Source organism: Neodiprion fabricii, chromosome 4 (genome assembly GCF_021155785.1).
Source record: "Neodiprion fabricii isolate iyNeoFabr1 chromosome 4, iyNeoFabr1.1, whole genome shotgun sequence".
Lineage (NCBI taxonomy): Eukaryota > Metazoa > Arthropoda > Insecta > Hymenoptera > Diprionidae > Neodiprion > Neodiprion fabricii.
Genome location: NC_060242.1, coordinates 15,126,731 through 15,144,298, shown reverse-complemented (window position 1 = coordinate 15,144,298; position 17,568 = coordinate 15,126,731). Strand labels below are relative to the sequence as shown.

The following is a 17,568-nucleotide window of genomic DNA, read 5'->3' as shown; positions in this document are numbered from 1 at the left end:
AAAAAACATAATTACACTCGTCAATGTCCCTTTACTTCTGAAAGTCGCATATCTTTGCAACATCATGCCTAATATATTTTTTTCTGGTATCTGAAGCTCAAGACAGAGCTTGAGGTTGCAATCGTTTTTGATACAGTATTGAACGCGATCGTCTTTCCGCAAAGCGGTAAAATCTTGGCCACATTCAAACGGTGGACACAGAAATTGACGCGACGTGACATCCTAACTTTTCGCAGTTCCTATACCAAGCATCATTCACAAAGAATATCCGCATCTGGTGGAAAATATATCTAGTAGGAGGCAAATACGCCTGGAACATGACCGCACGAGTGATTTTACAAGGTTTAGTGAGCTGAATATTGAATATCAATCTTCTTTATTTGCACACGAGTAATCTCACAAGGTTCCCTACAGTTTTCGACCAGTATCAAAAGGCACGCGTCAGCTTTGTTCAGACTGTGGCGGATTTAGCTTCGAGACCCCAAAACGTCGATTGTTTGGAAAATGCCGGCGTATTAGATTTGTTACGCCCGTTGCTTTCCGACGTTGTACCGTCGATCCAGCAAACAGCAGCTATTGCATTGGGCAGATTGGCCAACCACGATGATAGAGTAGCACAAGCAGTTATTAGGCGAGACATCATGCCACAGCTACTTAGGAACATCGATAAACAAAATGTAAGCATAATTCATTAAGCCATACTTCTTTGGCTTTGCGTACATTTTTTACCGCTCAGAACTAAAGGAGAAACTTGCCTTAGATAGAAATTTTTCAAAAAAGCTGCACTGTTCGTCTTACGAGCCGTAGCTAAACACTCCCCAGAAATGGCATCTGTGATCGTTCACGGAGGAGGACTCGAGGCAATGGTCATCTGTCTGGAAGACTTTGATCTAGGAGTTAAAGAGGCAGCTGCATGGGCTCTGGGATATGTGGCACGGCACAACAAAAGCTTAGCTCAGGCTGCTATCGATACTGGTAGTTGATATTGAATCATCGTGAGAAATTATTGAGCAAAGTTAACAGGTGTGACTCATTGTACATCCTTATTCTAATTCAACAATCAGGTGCTGTTCCACTTCTTGTTCTATGTTTACAAGAGCCTGAACTATGTCTGAAACAAATTAGTGCGTCTGCCCTCTGCGATATAAGCAAACATTCTGAAGATCTTGCTCAAATTGTCGTTGACGCTGGAGCTGTACCTTTTTTGGCAAAAGCTATTTCTAATCCTGATCCTAAACTGAAGGTTAGCTCATGAATTGACCAAACAAACAAGTATCGCAAACGTAAATTGAGATGATTATTATTTTAGATTAACATCTATTATCTTCTTCAGAGGCAAGTATTATCTGCTCTAAGCAGTATCGCTAAGCATTCTGTTGAATTGGCTGAGATTATTGTCGAGGCCGAAGTATTCCCAGATGTTTTAGTCCACATGGCACACCCTGACGATAATGTCGATAGAGCTGCGGCCAATCTTACCAGAGATGTGTGTAAACATACTCTGGAGGTGAGAGTAGGACAAATCATGTACCTTAGTTTCTATGTGAATTGACATCTGCAATTCATTCTTTAGCTGGCACAGCTAATTGTCAACACTGGGGGTATTGGTGCGCTTGTCGAACTCGTCGGCACATCCAAATCAGATTCCAGATTACCCGCAATCATGGCACTGGGCTACATTGCTGGACATTCGGATCAGTTGGCAATAGCAGTTATTGGGTCCAAAGTAATTTGTTATAGGGTTGCAAAAACCTTTGATCTACTTCAGTTTTTTAGGTGTACCTAAATTTTCAGAATCTAAATTACAGGGTGTTGTCCAACTGGCTATAGTGCTTCAAGAAGAAACTGAGGATCACATTTTATCTATAACAGCTTGGGCCCTTGGTCAAATTGGGAAACATACTCCGGAACATGCCAAGGCTTTGGCCGTCGCTGATGTGTTTCGCAAGTTATTAGAGGTAGGTGGTTCAATGAAACTGCGTGAATGATGTTCGACCAAGCCTATCAGATTTTATTACGTATCACAGCTGTACATGGCACCTAGAAGTTCGGAGGATCTAAAAGCCAAGTGCAAAGGGACAATGAAACAAGTCTTGCAGAAATGCATGCACATTGAAGCTTTGGAGCCGCTTCTGTGCGACGCACCTCCCGAAATCCTAAAGTATATTATCGGCCAGTTCAGTAAAGTGAGTTCTGCAAATTTTTTGTTGGTAATTAACAGAAGGCTTGAGTGCAATAAAGTAGGGATGAGAGGGCTTGGTAATGGAATGAAAGACCTTGGTATGGATTTTAACAATGTAATATATTAAAGGTCATATCAATGGCTTCCTGTTTTGACATTTATATAATAATTTATAAATAATAAGTAGCTATAATACGGTATACAAAGTTCAACATGTAATCTGTTCCTACATTGCCAGATTTTTTATTTTTTATGATTATAGTGAATGATTCGTCTATAATTTTTTTGTAATATAGCGAGGAATGTTTTCCTCTTCAATAATACAGAATTCAAAATTTTATATATATTCATATCACTTTATACTTGATCAATGCCTCAATCAGGTTCTTCTTCTGTTTTTGTTTATTTATATTTAAAAAATAATATGAAATCGTTGTTAGTTTTTTTCTTTGAAAAATTTTCATCCGAGAGAAGCAGGTATAATGTATTATTATATCTAAATTTATGGTCTGTTATAAAAATCTGGTATCTTAGTAAAAATTGGTCAAGCAGTCCTGTAAGGCAAATGTATATAACTGTGTTTTTTTTTCTTCTCATAATTTCGCTAATAGAAATTACCAAGTTATAGCGTTTCCTAATAATGATCTACAGTGATTACAATGCTGAGTATATGTTACAATTATTTATAGAAAAGGAAACCTCTGAAGGTCTTCCACGTATAATGCCAAATAAATTTGTCCCTGTGAGTTTTTCAACCGCTAGTATTTTCTTGAATACGGGAACGCTCCATTTATGTAGTCTCAATTTGTATTGTTTCATAGTTGCATCGTTTGGCATTGGTCTAATTCCTGCATTTACCGTGATCGAGGGCATTTTCATGTATGAGTTGAAATATCTCCGCTTACTTTGTGTTAGAAATCGAATCTAATATAAGTTTGGAAGATGACAATTTTTTTTTATTCCGAAAATGTCATTTATAATTCACATTTATTAAATCAAGTTTTCTAACAGTGTTCCACCAATGGGAAAATAGAGCGAACTGAGAAAACATACTTTATTAAATGCAAAGTGATTGAATTTGTTATCTTGAACTTTTGACGTACATACAGTGTTATCGCGTCAATTACATCTTCACATAAGAATATTGACAGATAAGGCATTGCGTTTGATATTCACTCAATCATTTTCTAACTCTATACAGTACAAACCTTAATTTCTAATTTCAAGATTACAAACTACATCATTATTCTATGTAGCTGAGTTTTAAAATTTTAATAAGTTTGTATCAAGCTCGTAGTTCGTAGAAAAAAATGACTTACTGTTTTAGCAGTTTGTTTGAAAAGTAGCGTACCTATATATTATATATATGTTTCAGTTTTATAGACATTATTTTTACCTACATTTCTTATTATACAAGTCCTCACGGTTTTCTGTTGTTATTTTTTATTAATCTATTAGGATTATTAAATGCAATGGTATACATACGCACTTGATAACTTGCATGAAAAAAAATGGGGTCTAGTGATTGTTAGAGATTGAAAACTGCGTCTAGATATTGTTTATCTTTTCTCTTGATGCAGCTGTAGCAAATGGTCGAGCTTACGAATTTTAAATATAAATACTTTCTAAATGACTTACTCCGGTTTGTCTCATCATGAAGTTGTATTCACCTTAGATGAGATGTATTTGCATAGTTAGTCTACTCGGTTTAAAAAATTCTCATGAGAAGTGCACGATGCACAGTAAGTGCATCAATATAGATTTTAAGTGAAAAATGAAAAAATCGGAGCTAACAACTACAGATGAAAGTATAAAAATATGGGCAAAGTAAAACACGAAATTCAAATGCAAATGTAATCGTGATCTATTCAACGGGGATTGTAAAGCCAAACTGACGATTTTAACTCAAAGAGTGACGATGACAAATACCTGGGCCAGAGCATGCATTCTGTCCAGGTAAGCCTGAAAATAATAAAGTAATATGAAATTAGTTGCAAGTAAAACATAAAAAATCAAATCAGTGAATTAGGAACCAACACTATTCAATGCATACGAATTCAATCATATGACTGAATTAAAATGACTTGAAAGGAGAGCAGAGTTGATGTTATAATAAGCTAAATTAAAATCACATGTTGTTCGTTGGCCATTTACAGTACAATGTATAATAAACTTCCAACTAACGTTATCTATTTTACACAATTCTTATGTAGGTTTTCCTCTCTGATTACTTGATTTTATTTTTTTATTTTTCTAGTTTTGTTTAGTTTCGTTTATCTACAAACCTATGGAGATGATATACAGCCTTTTATTTTAAATACAATTGAAAGGAGTCACAACGGCAGCTACGGCAGTCAATGCATATAGTCTTTGGCTTTGTGTCAATAGGACGGTGATTTTTTTAGAACTCATTGATTGATTCTTTTGCTACACGTATCATTGTTACAATACTGTTTTTTTACAAATTCGTAGTTATGTATTTGAATAAGTGGCGACATTACAGACTTATGTTACTTTCACTTGAACTGATTGAATAGTAGCTTTGTATTTTGCAAGGTATATGCGTCGTATACTTGATAAATAAGGATTTCAACTGTAACTACGGCTAACAATACTCAATGAAAAAATATCAGGGCTGAAGCTTGAACAACTATGGATATACCAGAAGGGGTACATTGAAAAACATGACTTTTGTTCCTATGGCTCATAATTACCTTGCTCACATATGTATAGTAAATGTGCATAGTATTATAGTCATGTTATTGTTGTTATATATAGCGTGTGTAGTTAAATTTTATTTCTCTTCTTAGTATAGACGTTATTATTATTGCCAAGGCATAGAATGCGTCCAATACATAATTGTCTATATTCGTGATGAGAAGCCTAAAATAGTCGTCATTGTGATTATTTTCGAGCCGTATATTTTTCTGGCGCCTAGCCAACTGCATGTACTGCTGATTCATTTTATTCCATACACATTCCGCTTCACATTTATGGCATATTTCAGTATAAATATAGGCATCGCTTTCTGCCTCTGTAAATTATAGTCGTAGATGATATACTTATGCTGAAAACTCATTGTATATTTACTTTGGCGTTTATAAACTATAAAAATGCTGGCTGCGAAAACAAGCTGTACTCTTTATACGCTTTGTTCTTTACCTACTAATTGTTATTAATCATTTGTGTAGAAAATTGAAATCTGGGTTCCTGGGTTCTCAATTGAAAAAAAAAAAATTGACAAAATGTATATAATAGATATTTATTCATCGAGTGTCAAATTGATCTGTCAACATTGTCGTTACTGAATTATGAATTTTGAGAGATAGGTAATCGTAGGTATGGCTATATGTGCTCCATTATTTAGGTCTGAGGTGATAAAAAAAACTCTGCGCATAGTGCCCTTAGAGTAGCAAACTTCTATCTAATCCAAACGTATCATGTATGATAGTACAGGGTGCTCTGTCATTGAATACTTGAAGTAATTGTCATGACGCATTTTTGTTTTTGGAGACAGCATTTTCACACAGAAATGTTAGGACCCTGGAGCGAATTTGCCATTTAACCTTTATTTAATATTTCTATATATTCGTGAAAACAGATAATCAACTGCCATAACATAATGTATACTAATTTCGATATTTCTTCATAGTATTTCGTCTTATTCATCAGCTTCGTCGTTCGCCTTAATGCTAGCGTATGTATTAATGTTTCTATTTACCCTTAGCATCTTCAAAAAGCTGCCCAATACCAAAATCGTTTTTCTGTGCCTTCTGAAAATTCCAGAATACAAAGCCTCTCGTACATCCCTTCTGTCGCTTACATCTGAGTCTATACTAGATACCGAAACTACCGATGGCTTTGCTGTTACAGGTTGATGGCCATGAGCCTCGCCAACATTGACGATTACTCGATGCTGATTATTTATCATTTTTGAAATTATGTCTTCAAATCTCTGTGTACCTTTCAGGAGTATTTTGGACCCGCAAAATTTACTTTTCAAGATTTAAAGACGTGTGGATGCTATTTCGATGCTTCATGCAATGTTACACATTTGAGTATATATATATACATATATGTGTATACTGTTACAATTAATAACTCCGTCTCACTGTAGCTTGTATTTATTACTTGAGGTCAATTCCAAGCTAATATAATTCCACTGGCTTGTTGTTTGACCTCACTCTAATTTTTTACTTGGAAACTTTTAATGGTTCTTGATTTTGTTTTTGGTTCCTTTAGTTTAATGTGACTCTCTGCCATTTAGTGTTCATGTTATTTTTCACTCGTCACTCATTCAGTATCTGCGATGTTTTACTGTCTTTCCTAGCACGCTATCGGTACTTTTATACCTGGATACTATCCAAGAGAACGGTCTGATCATAAGCACTGCTTCTTCGTAGGAGGAGTATTTGAATACTTAAACCTCGTTTGCGTCAATTTACCTTATTTTAATTTCAGTTTGCTTATTACTCTGTCGACTATATCTTATCTCAGAATCAACATTGAATTATTTTCAGGCACGTAACTGGGAGTTGTGTTTACAATGTTTATCTGACCTTCTGCGAACATATATTCTTGACGAAAAATATGTTTCTCACGAATAGTCAACAAGAAAATTTGAATTAATAGTGATTGATTATTAGTTCGCACAAATGCTGACTTTTTAGATTATTTTCCAGCTTTGAAATCCTTCCCGATCTTTTTTGTTTCGTGACTGCTTGTATTAGATTCAATTTTTAATGGCAAATCCATCACTTCATTCGCCTTGCATGTTAAATTATTTTAAGATATTCACAAATTTGTATCAATTGCAAAATCCACGTACAACGGCCACTATTAAAATTGATTAGAAATTACATAAGTCACATTAATGTTTTTACCGTTAACTCTTACAGCTCGATAAATTATTCTTCATTATTTGGATTTTTTTTCAATTTGACGTGCTGCTTGACGCACTTTCTGTGAAATTAATGAAGTTTCAATGTAAGAGGAGGATATATCCATCTGTTGTTACCAGAGCCGCTGAATCTCTCGACCTCCAAGCTTATACTGAGTGCTGCAACTGAAATGAAAATGAAAGAAAATAAGTCAATCGGCTATTTTTTCATGAAGATATATTTAGATCCTTGGTAAACAGTATGAACCAGGCTAAATTCTCGTGCTTGCCAAAATTCTGTATGTCAACAAGCTAGCGTGAAAACATTTCCGTCCTAAAGTTTATTTTAATAAAGTTATTTTAGTACATAGGGTGCGAGAGAGGAAATTAATATATTATTTTTTAATCCTATGTAAATATACTTACTTACATATTTGTCCGTGCATATGCATACCAAACATATATGTATGCGAATGTGGAAATGCCTGAACATAGCGAGAGTGAAATACTAAGTGGACAAAGTGCAAGAGCGAGAAAAAAAAATTAAAGTAACTTTTAAACTATGCCATGGCATGTTTAGATAGATGTTTACCTGGTAATGATTCTATCTGTATACACGTTACATAAATATCTTGGCGCAACAAAGCAAATTGAAACATTCAATTTGTAATCTGGACAAGCAATGTTACATACGAGGTGTAAGAACTCAGACTGACTATTGACCAGGCTTCGGAAGCCTTATTATCGTTTTCACGTTGTAATGTAACTTATATGATTGTTATTAATGAGCCAATTATATAAACCTCCGTCATACAAGCTCACAATCAATGATTTCTCATACTTCGATCGCCAAACATGTATATACATTGAAATACTTGTGCGATACATGCTGTGCTTTGGACTCACAACATACGTATTTGTTGTCCACATATTTACATGCGTACGTGACAGATACGTAAGAATTTAAAACAATTTAGGGTACTTGGCCACTCAATGGAACTCTATTGATTTATGAACTTGTTTTCTCTGCGCTGCTGATGTATGCTATGAAATCTATTAACTCTAATAAAAACTGAAAAGTATAAATAAGTACAGGCTCAACGGAACCATTGGTAGAAATTCTACTTCGCATATATTTTTATTTAGATTTAGACTGTAAAAATTGTTTTCCTAGCAAATCATGTAAGAAATTAGCTATTTATATAATCCACCGGCTATGACATTCTTTCATTTAAGAATAGTTATGAGATTCTTGTCGTAACTTGACTATAATGTTGAACATATTTATGTTTTCACAAATCAAACATGTTAAGAAATGAATTTATAATTATAGATTCTACCTAATGATGCTAGAGCTCGTCGTATGTTTGTTACCACTGGAGGGTTGAAAAAAGTGCAGGAAATACAAGCTGAACCTGGTTCAATGCTACTAGAATTCATAACTATCATTAACTGCTGTTTCCCTGAGGAAATCGTGAGGTTTGTAAAGCTACTAATTACATTGCAAGGAATCTATACTGTATGAATGAGTAATCTGGATTTTGTAACCAATTTAAATCGTCAGTTGAAACTTAGATTGTCCTGAAAAACAAATTAAGTGACGTGAAAATAACAATTAATCAAGTGAAAATGGCTAAACATCTAGAAGAAAACACCAGTTGCTTGTCACATTTTAGTACGAAGTGAAACCACTCACATTTAGTTGGAGAGTCATGCTGATTGTCAAGCAGAGATATGAATATCAATCAACTGAATACTTTGATATATTTTTCATTGGTTCCTCATGAGTTCTTGTTATTTAGATTGAGCAGTTGATATGCAGTACTGGGAGTAACCACCATATTTGTTGGGTATTTGGTGTGTGCCAGAACCGTATATAAGTATTCAATGGATCAATATGCCTATATCTCTGTGTTGGATATATGTATATTCTCACCTGTAGGCTCACCTACCCACTGTAAATTGTACATGACTTCAGTACTGTTTCCTAATAGCAGCAAACTGAAACGTATGCACTTACAACCAAATGTGGAATTGCAATGTATAGTAAAATATTTACCCATCATTCAACATTCAAATACCATGAAAGAAAAATATTGTTTCACCACTTCAAGCTATTTCAATGAAATGATGAACTGAGGTACACGTTAACAAATAATTGATCGCCAAGCGATTCTTTATGTTATGGATGCTCTCTGGTTTTACCTTCTGCTTACAGTTATTATATACAGGAAAATATTTCCCTCAGATGTTACATAGTTATTCTATCACTCTGCATCTGTTCTGACATTGCTCAATAAATTTGCTGTTTGGGATTCACAAATGGAGGGAAGTACACATTTCATTCTGAAGCTGGTTTTTATTATTCCAGATATTATTCGCCGGGATATCCAGACACGCTGTTAGAAGCGGTCGAACAATACCAACCGAAATGTCCATCAGTTTTTACAATGGACCAGAAGATGTCCGATGAATTTTCTAACTCCAGTATGTCATTGCTTCATTACAATGAGGAACGCGGCTAAAAATTAGTGTAACAAGAAAATTTTAATGTACAACTCTTTTTTTTGCAATAGTATAGAAAAATTCACATCCCAAATCAGCTGTGTCCCGACAACTGGGAATGCTAAATGTATAAATTCTGTACGTTTGAACCATCATTATTTGTTTATTTGTATTTGTCAAACAAATGACCATCATGTGCTCTTTTGGAAAGAAAATTACCGACAGGCTGTGAATTCGTAGGTACTATAGATTTAAAAAATCGTTATTTTTATATGTAACTTTTATATAATACTGTGCCAATTGAGAAATATACTGGAACGCCTGAATTATATTGTACGACACGAACACAGTCGGAGGTGGCTGGAAAAACAACACCTACTCTACAAATATTGGGTCAAATCAAACAGCTGAATAACATTACTTGTGTCACTTAGGAAATATGTATATTTGGATGCGAATTTTTGTAATTGTACCAAACTAAAATGGAGTTTTTTGGAATGACATTCTCTGGCTATGGTAATTATATTACGGATGTCATGAGAAAAGGTACTACTTTTACGCGGATTCATCGCAATTTAGATTCAGACTCCCCTGTTCAGCTTGTATGAGGAAAATAAACGTGATTACGTTTCAGATTACGTAGAACCGACAAAAGTTCCTAATGCTAAGGATATTTTGGAAGAACGGCTGAGGTTCAATTCTCGACTGAGTTTCAGTGAGATTTACAATAAGCTGGACCCAATTTTGGGTATTGGGAATGGCTTTTCATATGGCAGCCACCAGCGCTTAAGACTTCAAATTCGAAAGGGGTTAACGAAACTTGTAGGGCCAACTGATATGTATAGAGTACCAGCGACTACTGGCCAGGATTGGGGATTTTGGCAAAATGATCAGCTTCTTAAAGATGCGGGTTGGACAAGAATAAATGCGAACTATAAAATGAGGTCTAGCGAACTGGCAAAATATGCACCTGTGTTGTGACATTGATGCGCTATTCATGTTTAATTAAACTGAGCTTGGTGAAATAATATTTTGTCTAATGTCGAGTTAAATTTTATTTTAAATTCGTACTTTTTTTGCTTTGTAATAATTTTTTTTTCTTTCCATTTAGTGGTTAAATCTGCATATTCTGTTTATGCAGAAGATAAAGAAAATTTCGATGCCATTTTTTTTGTTCCAAAGTGTTTTATTGTAACTGATAATCGAAAGAGCGATTAGTTTGCTAAATAATAAATGGCGCGATGTTTGCACACATTTTACACAGTGAAACTTGTCCAATGCATAGATTCATTATATCATTGTTTCACAAAGTCGAGTAAAATACATAGAGAGGATCTCTTGAAATGGGTCCTTGAGTGAAATCATTTTGAATATCCAGTGAAGTTAACTTTGAAATACCCTCGAGGTATTTACGTTTACGGTATTGTGAGCAGAAAATTTTTGTGAAATTGAGACAAGTGAGCTATAGTATTATATGTGTCGATAATTTATCTATGACGAAATCATTGGCACACGAATGCAGTTTGGCTCATTTCCAGGAGGAAAAGTAAATTGGCAAAAAATTAGTCAATAATACAGTTAAATACGTTTTAATTATGAAAATATGCTTATGAATTCGTTATTACATAGTTATAACATTTTTCGTATTTACAATTTACTTTGTCGTCTTTGGCAAGGGTCCAGAGTATCATTTAAGGCTTCTTATTTTTTTTTTCTTTTCAGTTTCTATACAGTTATATCTATATACCAAAATGTTACTTTGAACCAGCGCCACTTTGCGTAAAAAAATACTTTTTCAGTACCTGCAAAAGTATTTCTCAAACAATTCCAACCCCCGTCAATACTACGAGAAAGTTTCTAAGTCGTTTTCTTCGATATACCTCATGTGGTCAGGTTCTCTTCCCCTTTTTAAAGTTCTAATTATCTCCTTTTTCTTATGATATCTGAGAAATATATTGGCCGGAAACTTTTCTTCGTAGCATAAACGTTTGTGCAATTCTTATCTAGCATTCGTTTTTTGAATCGGAACATCGTATAAGCATTCCAGCGATTTTCATGATCTATTACGCTCATGGTTTTTTAATTTTTTTTTTATCGTTTTCAATTTTTGCTTCGATGTTTTAATCATATACCCACCACCGAATTAGACCCAGTTATTCGACTGCTTTCATGCACAGCGATTTTTTTCCCTAATTTTAATTTAGTTATAGATATTTTATACGCCTAGCTTTGTTTTAGCTGGATTAATGTTAAGACTCTTGCGTTATGCAGCTTTCAATATGTAGGATCATTATCGACTTACAACTAGTCGAGTAATTGGCCATTGAAAATCCGTAGATCCATTACAAGAGCAGTAACACAAGGGCAGCACCTTGATTTTATTTACCTAGTTAATATTAAATGAATAAGCGTTATTGGATTATACTCTAAGTAAATATACTCTGAGTTAAGACTAAGTAGCAGCTGATTGTCGTTTTCTGTTCATAACAGATTTCATATAGTATATATAGTTGACGGTAAGAGGTGATTGCGAGACACCGGTGGTTGATACAAATTTAATAACACGAGGATAAAAATGCGATATCCTTGCTTTCAGCTAACAACTTGAATTGTTAAAAAATCTTTACACTGTATTTCCTGCAACAAATAATGACCGTCTCTCGTAGCTACCTCTAGAAACTGTGTGTTTTTGTCAATCACATAATATAGCTGTACGATAAACAAACGTATCGTAATATTAAGGAAACAAAAAGTGCAAAAATGCAACCAACAAGGAATATTGATGGCCTTATCATTGAAAAGTTTGATTTAGTCACGAGCTTTGTAAACAATCTAGGAAATAGTTGACTCTTGCCAGATAAGCCAGCAGGTGAATTACTCGTATATAATTATCGTACTAATTGCTATAAATTATAAATATTACTTTTTAATGGACGGCTAATACGGGAGGAATGTTTATGTTTTGTTTGTGTTCATCTGTGTGAGTGCAGTTTTAGTACTTTGAAAAGTTAATTGTTGGATTAGGAGCGTGTATATCGGGCTAGTATACGACGCATGGATAGCTAGAGACGAACAATGGATACTTATTCTTAGCCCACATATTAAAATTAATTTCATTTCCCACTTATACGTTCTTGTGTTGATGATAATATTGAACAAGCACTGTAGCCGAAGTACCAGTCCAAATTATTCAACTGTTCCATTTATTATTTTTATATAATATACTTTGACAAGATGGAGCATCGAGGCACCAAGATTTGGTAGCCTCACATTTCAAAGTACTGCCGGAAAATAAGAAGTTCAGCAAACGTTGAGATTGTCTTTCTTAAATCCATTGCTATATATACATATAGTAACTTTTTGAACTTTGATTTCGCCCCCAAAGACATAGTATTCAAAACAAACCAAAAATACTGCCTATTCGATATGAGTAACATCCCGTAAAACTACAACAGCTTAACTGCTATGACTGTAGGCAGTGTTTGTGTAAGGGCCGCTATAGATCGATGATCCTGTTGTTGAAATACTCTTGTGCCGCCGCCTTGCTAAGAGAACCAGAATCGCAGCAACCACCGCCAACATCAGGATCAATCCAGCTATTGCTATCCCAATTGCGAAGCTCCTCTGCGATATGCATATGCTGTTCGGATCATCTATAGTCTGTAAGGAGGAAATAATTATTCGACGTGTAGATTACAGCAGAGAATAAAAACTTTTCAGGTAAAGAAATATAGCAATCTACTCTTTTGCTTTGATAATGTACTCTGTAATAATTGAGTACATTATCGAATACTCATGTAAATGTCTTATACCCTTTCTTTAGAGACTTCATTGAAGTAATCCGACTTTGAAGTGGTGTCTGAAGCTTCGTTCACATAAAGTCCACTAAAGACTTCGATCGTAGCCGGTGTTTCACCTTCAGGTAAGCCTTCCGCCGTATTAGTATCACCCTTCGACTTATTGCTTGGCAAATCCCTGCGCCGTCTTCCTTTGCTGTTGCACGACGGTGGCTATTGAAAAAGATGTGAGAACTTCATATTCCAATGTTTGAAAACTATCGACGTTACATAATTAATAAACCTCAATAATGCACGTAATTTCAATATTATTTCAGTTGAGAAAACAATTATCATATTTACCGTATTCTCACATCCGCTTCCTAATTTAACGCAGAGCTGAACGTTGCACTGGTAATAGACACTGGCTATGTATGGAAATTTGTGAGCCTGGAAGTTTACCTGTGCCTTAGTTTTGTCCTCGCTGTAGGTGAATTGATCCATTATTTCCTTATCCACTGGACAGCTGGAAGTTGAATAAGAGAAATTTTAGAACACAGTTTAACTATCTGTTCATATAGTACAGTATGCCACACAATTTACTGCCCCGTACCCTTCGTCATTTATCAGCCGCTGTTCACCCCAGCCAAAGCCATCCCGGACGAGGCAATCTGATATCCTCAAGCCGTACATCTCCTGGGTGTCAATGCTGATAACCAGAGTCAACGGGTCTCCTATCTTCACATTCTCTGCGACTTGGTGCTGCGTCGGATCTCCGCTGAAAATTTTCATTGTGCAGCCAGGCATCGGTGCAGTTGCCTAAAGATGGTGGTGAATAACAAGTATTTTTAATATGCTGTTATTGTAGGCCATGATTGTTATTTATTCTTTAATACTTAACGGATTTTAATTGTTAAATATATTCCATCGAGAATATATTTACGTTCTTCCCAAAACTCTTTATGGTGTAAGCCAAAAAAATTACAGGAAGACTGTATTATGGTCTAAAAGTGTAGCGTCTCTTCAATTAAAATTGCTATGTATGTACACCTCCCAAGGTAGTGTACCGTTGGTTGGCGTTGAATTACCTGAAGCGGAAGCGACTGTAACATCGCGACGTGCGTGTTGTCGTTTGTAACAATTTTATCCCTAGTTTGATAGCGGCATCTCACGTGAAAACCTCTCCCCTGATTTGTGACTAATTTGAGGTGAGGCTGGACGACTATTGTGTTGAAGTATTCGATTCCACCGTCATCCTGAAAAAGCCAAATATATTTGAATATCATTAGGTGAGGTGATTCGAAAATGTCGAAAATAAATATGAACACAATTGAAATTTGGTCGCGTTCGGAACGACCGAATGACGTAATTGTAGTCAATAATTGTTTTTTTCTTGCAATATCCAAAATCGTGATGACGTAGACATCGCAGTATCATTAGAAATCGGAAATTAGACTCACCGAAACATCGCCCAGGTCAGTATTAGACTGAGCAAGGTTTAATTAAAAGTGGGCTAGTTTCTTATGTCGTTGCACCTTCAACTACTTGTATCATAGGATAATGAAAAATTCCGATATAAATGGACGGAATACGGTCACAGTGCTAATTAGGCATTACAGATAATTGCCACTCTGACTACCTAATATCCGCAGCACAGTGTTTAGAGTACATATGTAGGGAAAAAAGAGAGACAATTGGTGAATTGAAGAGTATATAGTATCCTTGTTCTCCGCGGGTTGCGTAACGCGTTACAAGGCTTTTTCGTACAGCGTTGAGTAAGGAATGCCCTAATTGTAAGCCATCGCGGCTATTCATTCATATCGTAACAGTATAAACAGCTGTTACGTGTGCATGTATGTGTACTCGTATGTATGGATGCGACGTTAACTCTGCATGTCGGTAAACTCTGTACGGTATTTATTTTCTCGACTCTATTCCCTCTTCTCGTATTGTGTCGGCGGTTCTTCGTCTGGTCCCGGGGCACCGAGGAATGCCACCTGCGAATCTAATTGACACATATTCTCTTTTTTGCGTTGTTTTTTTCAAGAGAATCCAACACATTTTTGCATGACTGTTGAGCGGAATTGTACGGCTATCTCCTCGCGACTGTCTTCTCTGCATCGATTAAGGCTTCATTCGAAACGCGGTCACGTTCCCGTGAGGAGTCGTATAAACGCGCTCGCTAAGAATTCAATATGTGTGTGTAACACAAATGACACATTCAAACACGTATGTACGTTAGCACGCGCTTGATTTTCGTACGGACTCTGTCCTGCTCTGGCACGCCTTATTTCGGAAAAAATCATTCCGAGTTAGCTTTGCCAAACGAGGTAAATCCGACGTATTCGCCAACGTTGCAAACTAAATTTCAATTTGTGAATGCCCGCACAAGCTTCCAAACTACATACTTGGAAAGTTAGTAACATTATCGTAACGAAACATCACTATTTTCTTAATTTTACAATGATTTATAAAGAACTAAGATTTCGAAATATGAGTGTGTTTTGTTTTATTACGGTTTACTGAATTTCAGGCAATTCAAAAATCGCGAAGTAACGGTTTTTCCTCACCATGAATGGTTACGATAACGTTACTAACTTCAATATGCTTCCAAACTTTAGCCCCCTTACTTCGCGAAAAAACGGGCGCTTGCAGGGTCTTCGGTAGACGATAAACGGGATGTGAAACAAGGATCAATTACCGGCTCACGGTTCTGCCGGCACATTACATCTATGTCCATATGCATTACGCAGGTATGCACTGGTATATGTATATCTCGGTTATATCTGTTGTTGCATTTCTTGCAGGGTTCGATGTCCGGTCAGTCGAGGCAGCTCAGAGGTTGGGATCCGGCCTCTCCGGACCACCTTCAACAAATAACAGCTCTCCGATTCTACAGTCCCGGCCTCAAATTTCGGTAAACATACGATTTCGTTGCCTTTTTTTATCTGTTTGCACATAGCAAGGCCTTCCGATTTCAATGTAATTTCGCAGTCACCCGTGCAACTTTCGCGAAAACTTTCGGTTTCTTTTTTTTTTCTTCGCATAATATTGTTAAAAAATATATCTTGTACCTCCTACGTATGATTCGAGTTAAACGGCACAATCCGTCAAGGACCCAGGCCCGTTAATCGTTCTCTTGTAAATTAGGACTTGAAAGTGTGTGGGTATTCGATATTTATGGCTCCAGAAATTAGCATATACAAATATTATCTTATGCGAATATCTGAGGTACATCTATAGTGTCAAATGCTTGCGATAAGGACCACACGAATAGTCCCTTCTAAAAACGGAAGGTTGTATATCCAGAGAAATTTCATACAAGGACTCTATTTCCTTTTTGTTTTGATTCTATTGTTATGTGGTCGGTTTGATGAAGTTGTATATTAATTAGCAATTTCTCTTTCTATTGCATATTTGTTGCTGCTGTTGTTTTCACATCCATTATTATTAATATTATTACTGTAACTCATTAACATAGTTTCTTGTACGAAATTTACTTTCATATCATAAAAAATAAGTATTATTTTCAATCATTTCTCCGAGAAAGTTTTGCACTGCCATTCCGGACGATAAATTTCGTTCAGTGCACTTCGATCATCATATGAGAATCAGAAATCGCGTCATTTGAACGGCGTTTTTCCGCCCCCTCGCGATTAAGGTGAAATCGCGCAATAATCTGCGGGTACCTTTCTACCAAGAACAAGCAACGCTTTTTCCCCCGTAAAGATTCTTAGAAGGCGATCATGGTGAGTAGGCGTCCGCATCCCGCGTTAGCTAAAAAAACCATCCGCCTCGACCAGTATACGGGGAAATAATAAGCTGTAAGTTATATATATAGGTGTTCCTGGCAACGACCTTCGCCCATGCAGCAGGAGCCTCCACCAGACCGTCCTCAGCAAGGATATTTGCAATCGCGAGTGCATCGCCCGCGGTACTCGACGGCTAAGGATAGGATTCTCGTCCGTGCGGCTGCATACTTGGAGCTGTACCTATATCCAGTCCTGCACACATACATACATACTGTATATCGTATCAACACCCACGTTACAGGGTGGTAAGTATATCGTACAGTACGGACCGGTATAATACACACCTACGGGCAAGTACGTACGGATAGATTTACTTTGCATCGTATGCGGCCGCAGATCGCGTTTCCGCTTCTTCGGCACTAACGATAAGTGATTTTATACCCCGCACAAAACTCTTCGGGTACAGCGCACACT

At 36.2% G+C, this 17,568-nt stretch overlaps 2 protein-coding genes, 2 long non-coding RNA genes and 1 pseudogene across 6 annotated transcripts in view; 3 read left to right on the top strand and 2 right to left on the bottom strand.

The window, feature by feature from the left end:
- The first annotated feature begins 283 nt into the window (after nt 1-283).
- Nucleotides 284-10,106, top strand: LOC124179665 (sperm-associated antigen 6-like). Of its 3 annotated transcripts, none has more exons than XM_046564319.1 (10): nt 284-342; nt 415-677; nt 765-975; nt 1,065-1,243; nt 1,334-1,507; nt 1,574-1,726; nt 1,809-1,958; nt 2,028-2,186; nt 8,395-8,540; nt 9,433-10,106. In XM_046564319.1, exons 1-10 carry the CDS (start codon nt 318-320, stop codon nt 9,584-9,586), a joined length of 1,614 nt encoding a protein of 537 aa, XP_046420275.1. In that variant the 5' UTR covers nt 284-317; the 3' UTR covers nt 9,587-10,106. The 3 variants fall into 3 exon arrangements, with proteins under 3 accessions (XP_046420275.1, XP_046420274.1, XP_046420277.1); XM_046564318.1 differs by having other exon boundaries at nt 1,310-1,507; XM_046564321.1 differs by lacking the exon at nt 2,028-2,186 and having other exon boundaries at nt 1,310-1,507.
- Nucleotides 7,068-8,419, bottom strand: LOC124179681. Its single transcript, XR_006870125.1, has 2 exons — nt 7,488-8,419; nt 7,068-7,247 (listed from the first exon to the last, which is right to left on the bottom strand). It is a non-coding gene; the product is annotated as an uncharacterized LOC124179681 (long non-coding RNA).
- On the top strand, nt 10,049-11,339 carry LOC124179677 (annotated as a pseudogene).
- A 169-nt stretch (nt 11,340-11,508) lies between these two features.
- Nucleotides 11,509-17,568, bottom strand: part of LOC124179668 (cuticlin-4-like) — a 34,185-nt gene continuing 28,125 nt past the window's right edge. Inside the window, exons 5-9 of the mRNA XM_046564325.1 lie at nt 14,431-14,598; nt 13,956-14,161; nt 13,706-13,868; nt 13,379-13,576; nt 11,509-13,226 (exon numbers count right to left, since the gene is read on the bottom strand). Coding sequence (XP_046420281.1) covers nt 13,023-13,226; nt 13,379-13,576; nt 13,706-13,868; nt 13,956-14,161; nt 14,431-14,598 — 939 coding nt within the window. The 3' untranslated portion in view covers nt 11,509-13,022. The remainder of the gene's footprint in view (nt 13,227-13,378; nt 13,577-13,705; nt 13,869-13,955; nt 14,162-14,430; nt 14,599-17,568) is intronic.
- On the top strand, nt 14,516-17,528 carry LOC124179686. Its single transcript, XR_006870133.1, has 3 exons — nt 14,516-14,631; nt 16,150-16,259; nt 17,184-17,528. It is a non-coding gene; the product is annotated as an uncharacterized LOC124179686 (long non-coding RNA).

Bases quoted from the DNA above. Each gene is read 5' to 3' on its own strand.
- LOC124179665 (XM_046564318.1), top strand. From the start codon at position 318: ATGACCGCACGAGTGATTTTACAAG. The intron at 678-764 runs GTAAGCATAATT...TGCCTTAGATAG, and splicing joins GGAACATCGATAAACAAAAT to AAATTTTTCAAAAAAGCTGC. The intron at 1,727-1,808 runs GTAATTTGTTAT...TCTAAATTACAG, and splicing joins TAGCAGTTATTGGGTCCAAA to GGTGTTGTCCAACTGGCTAT.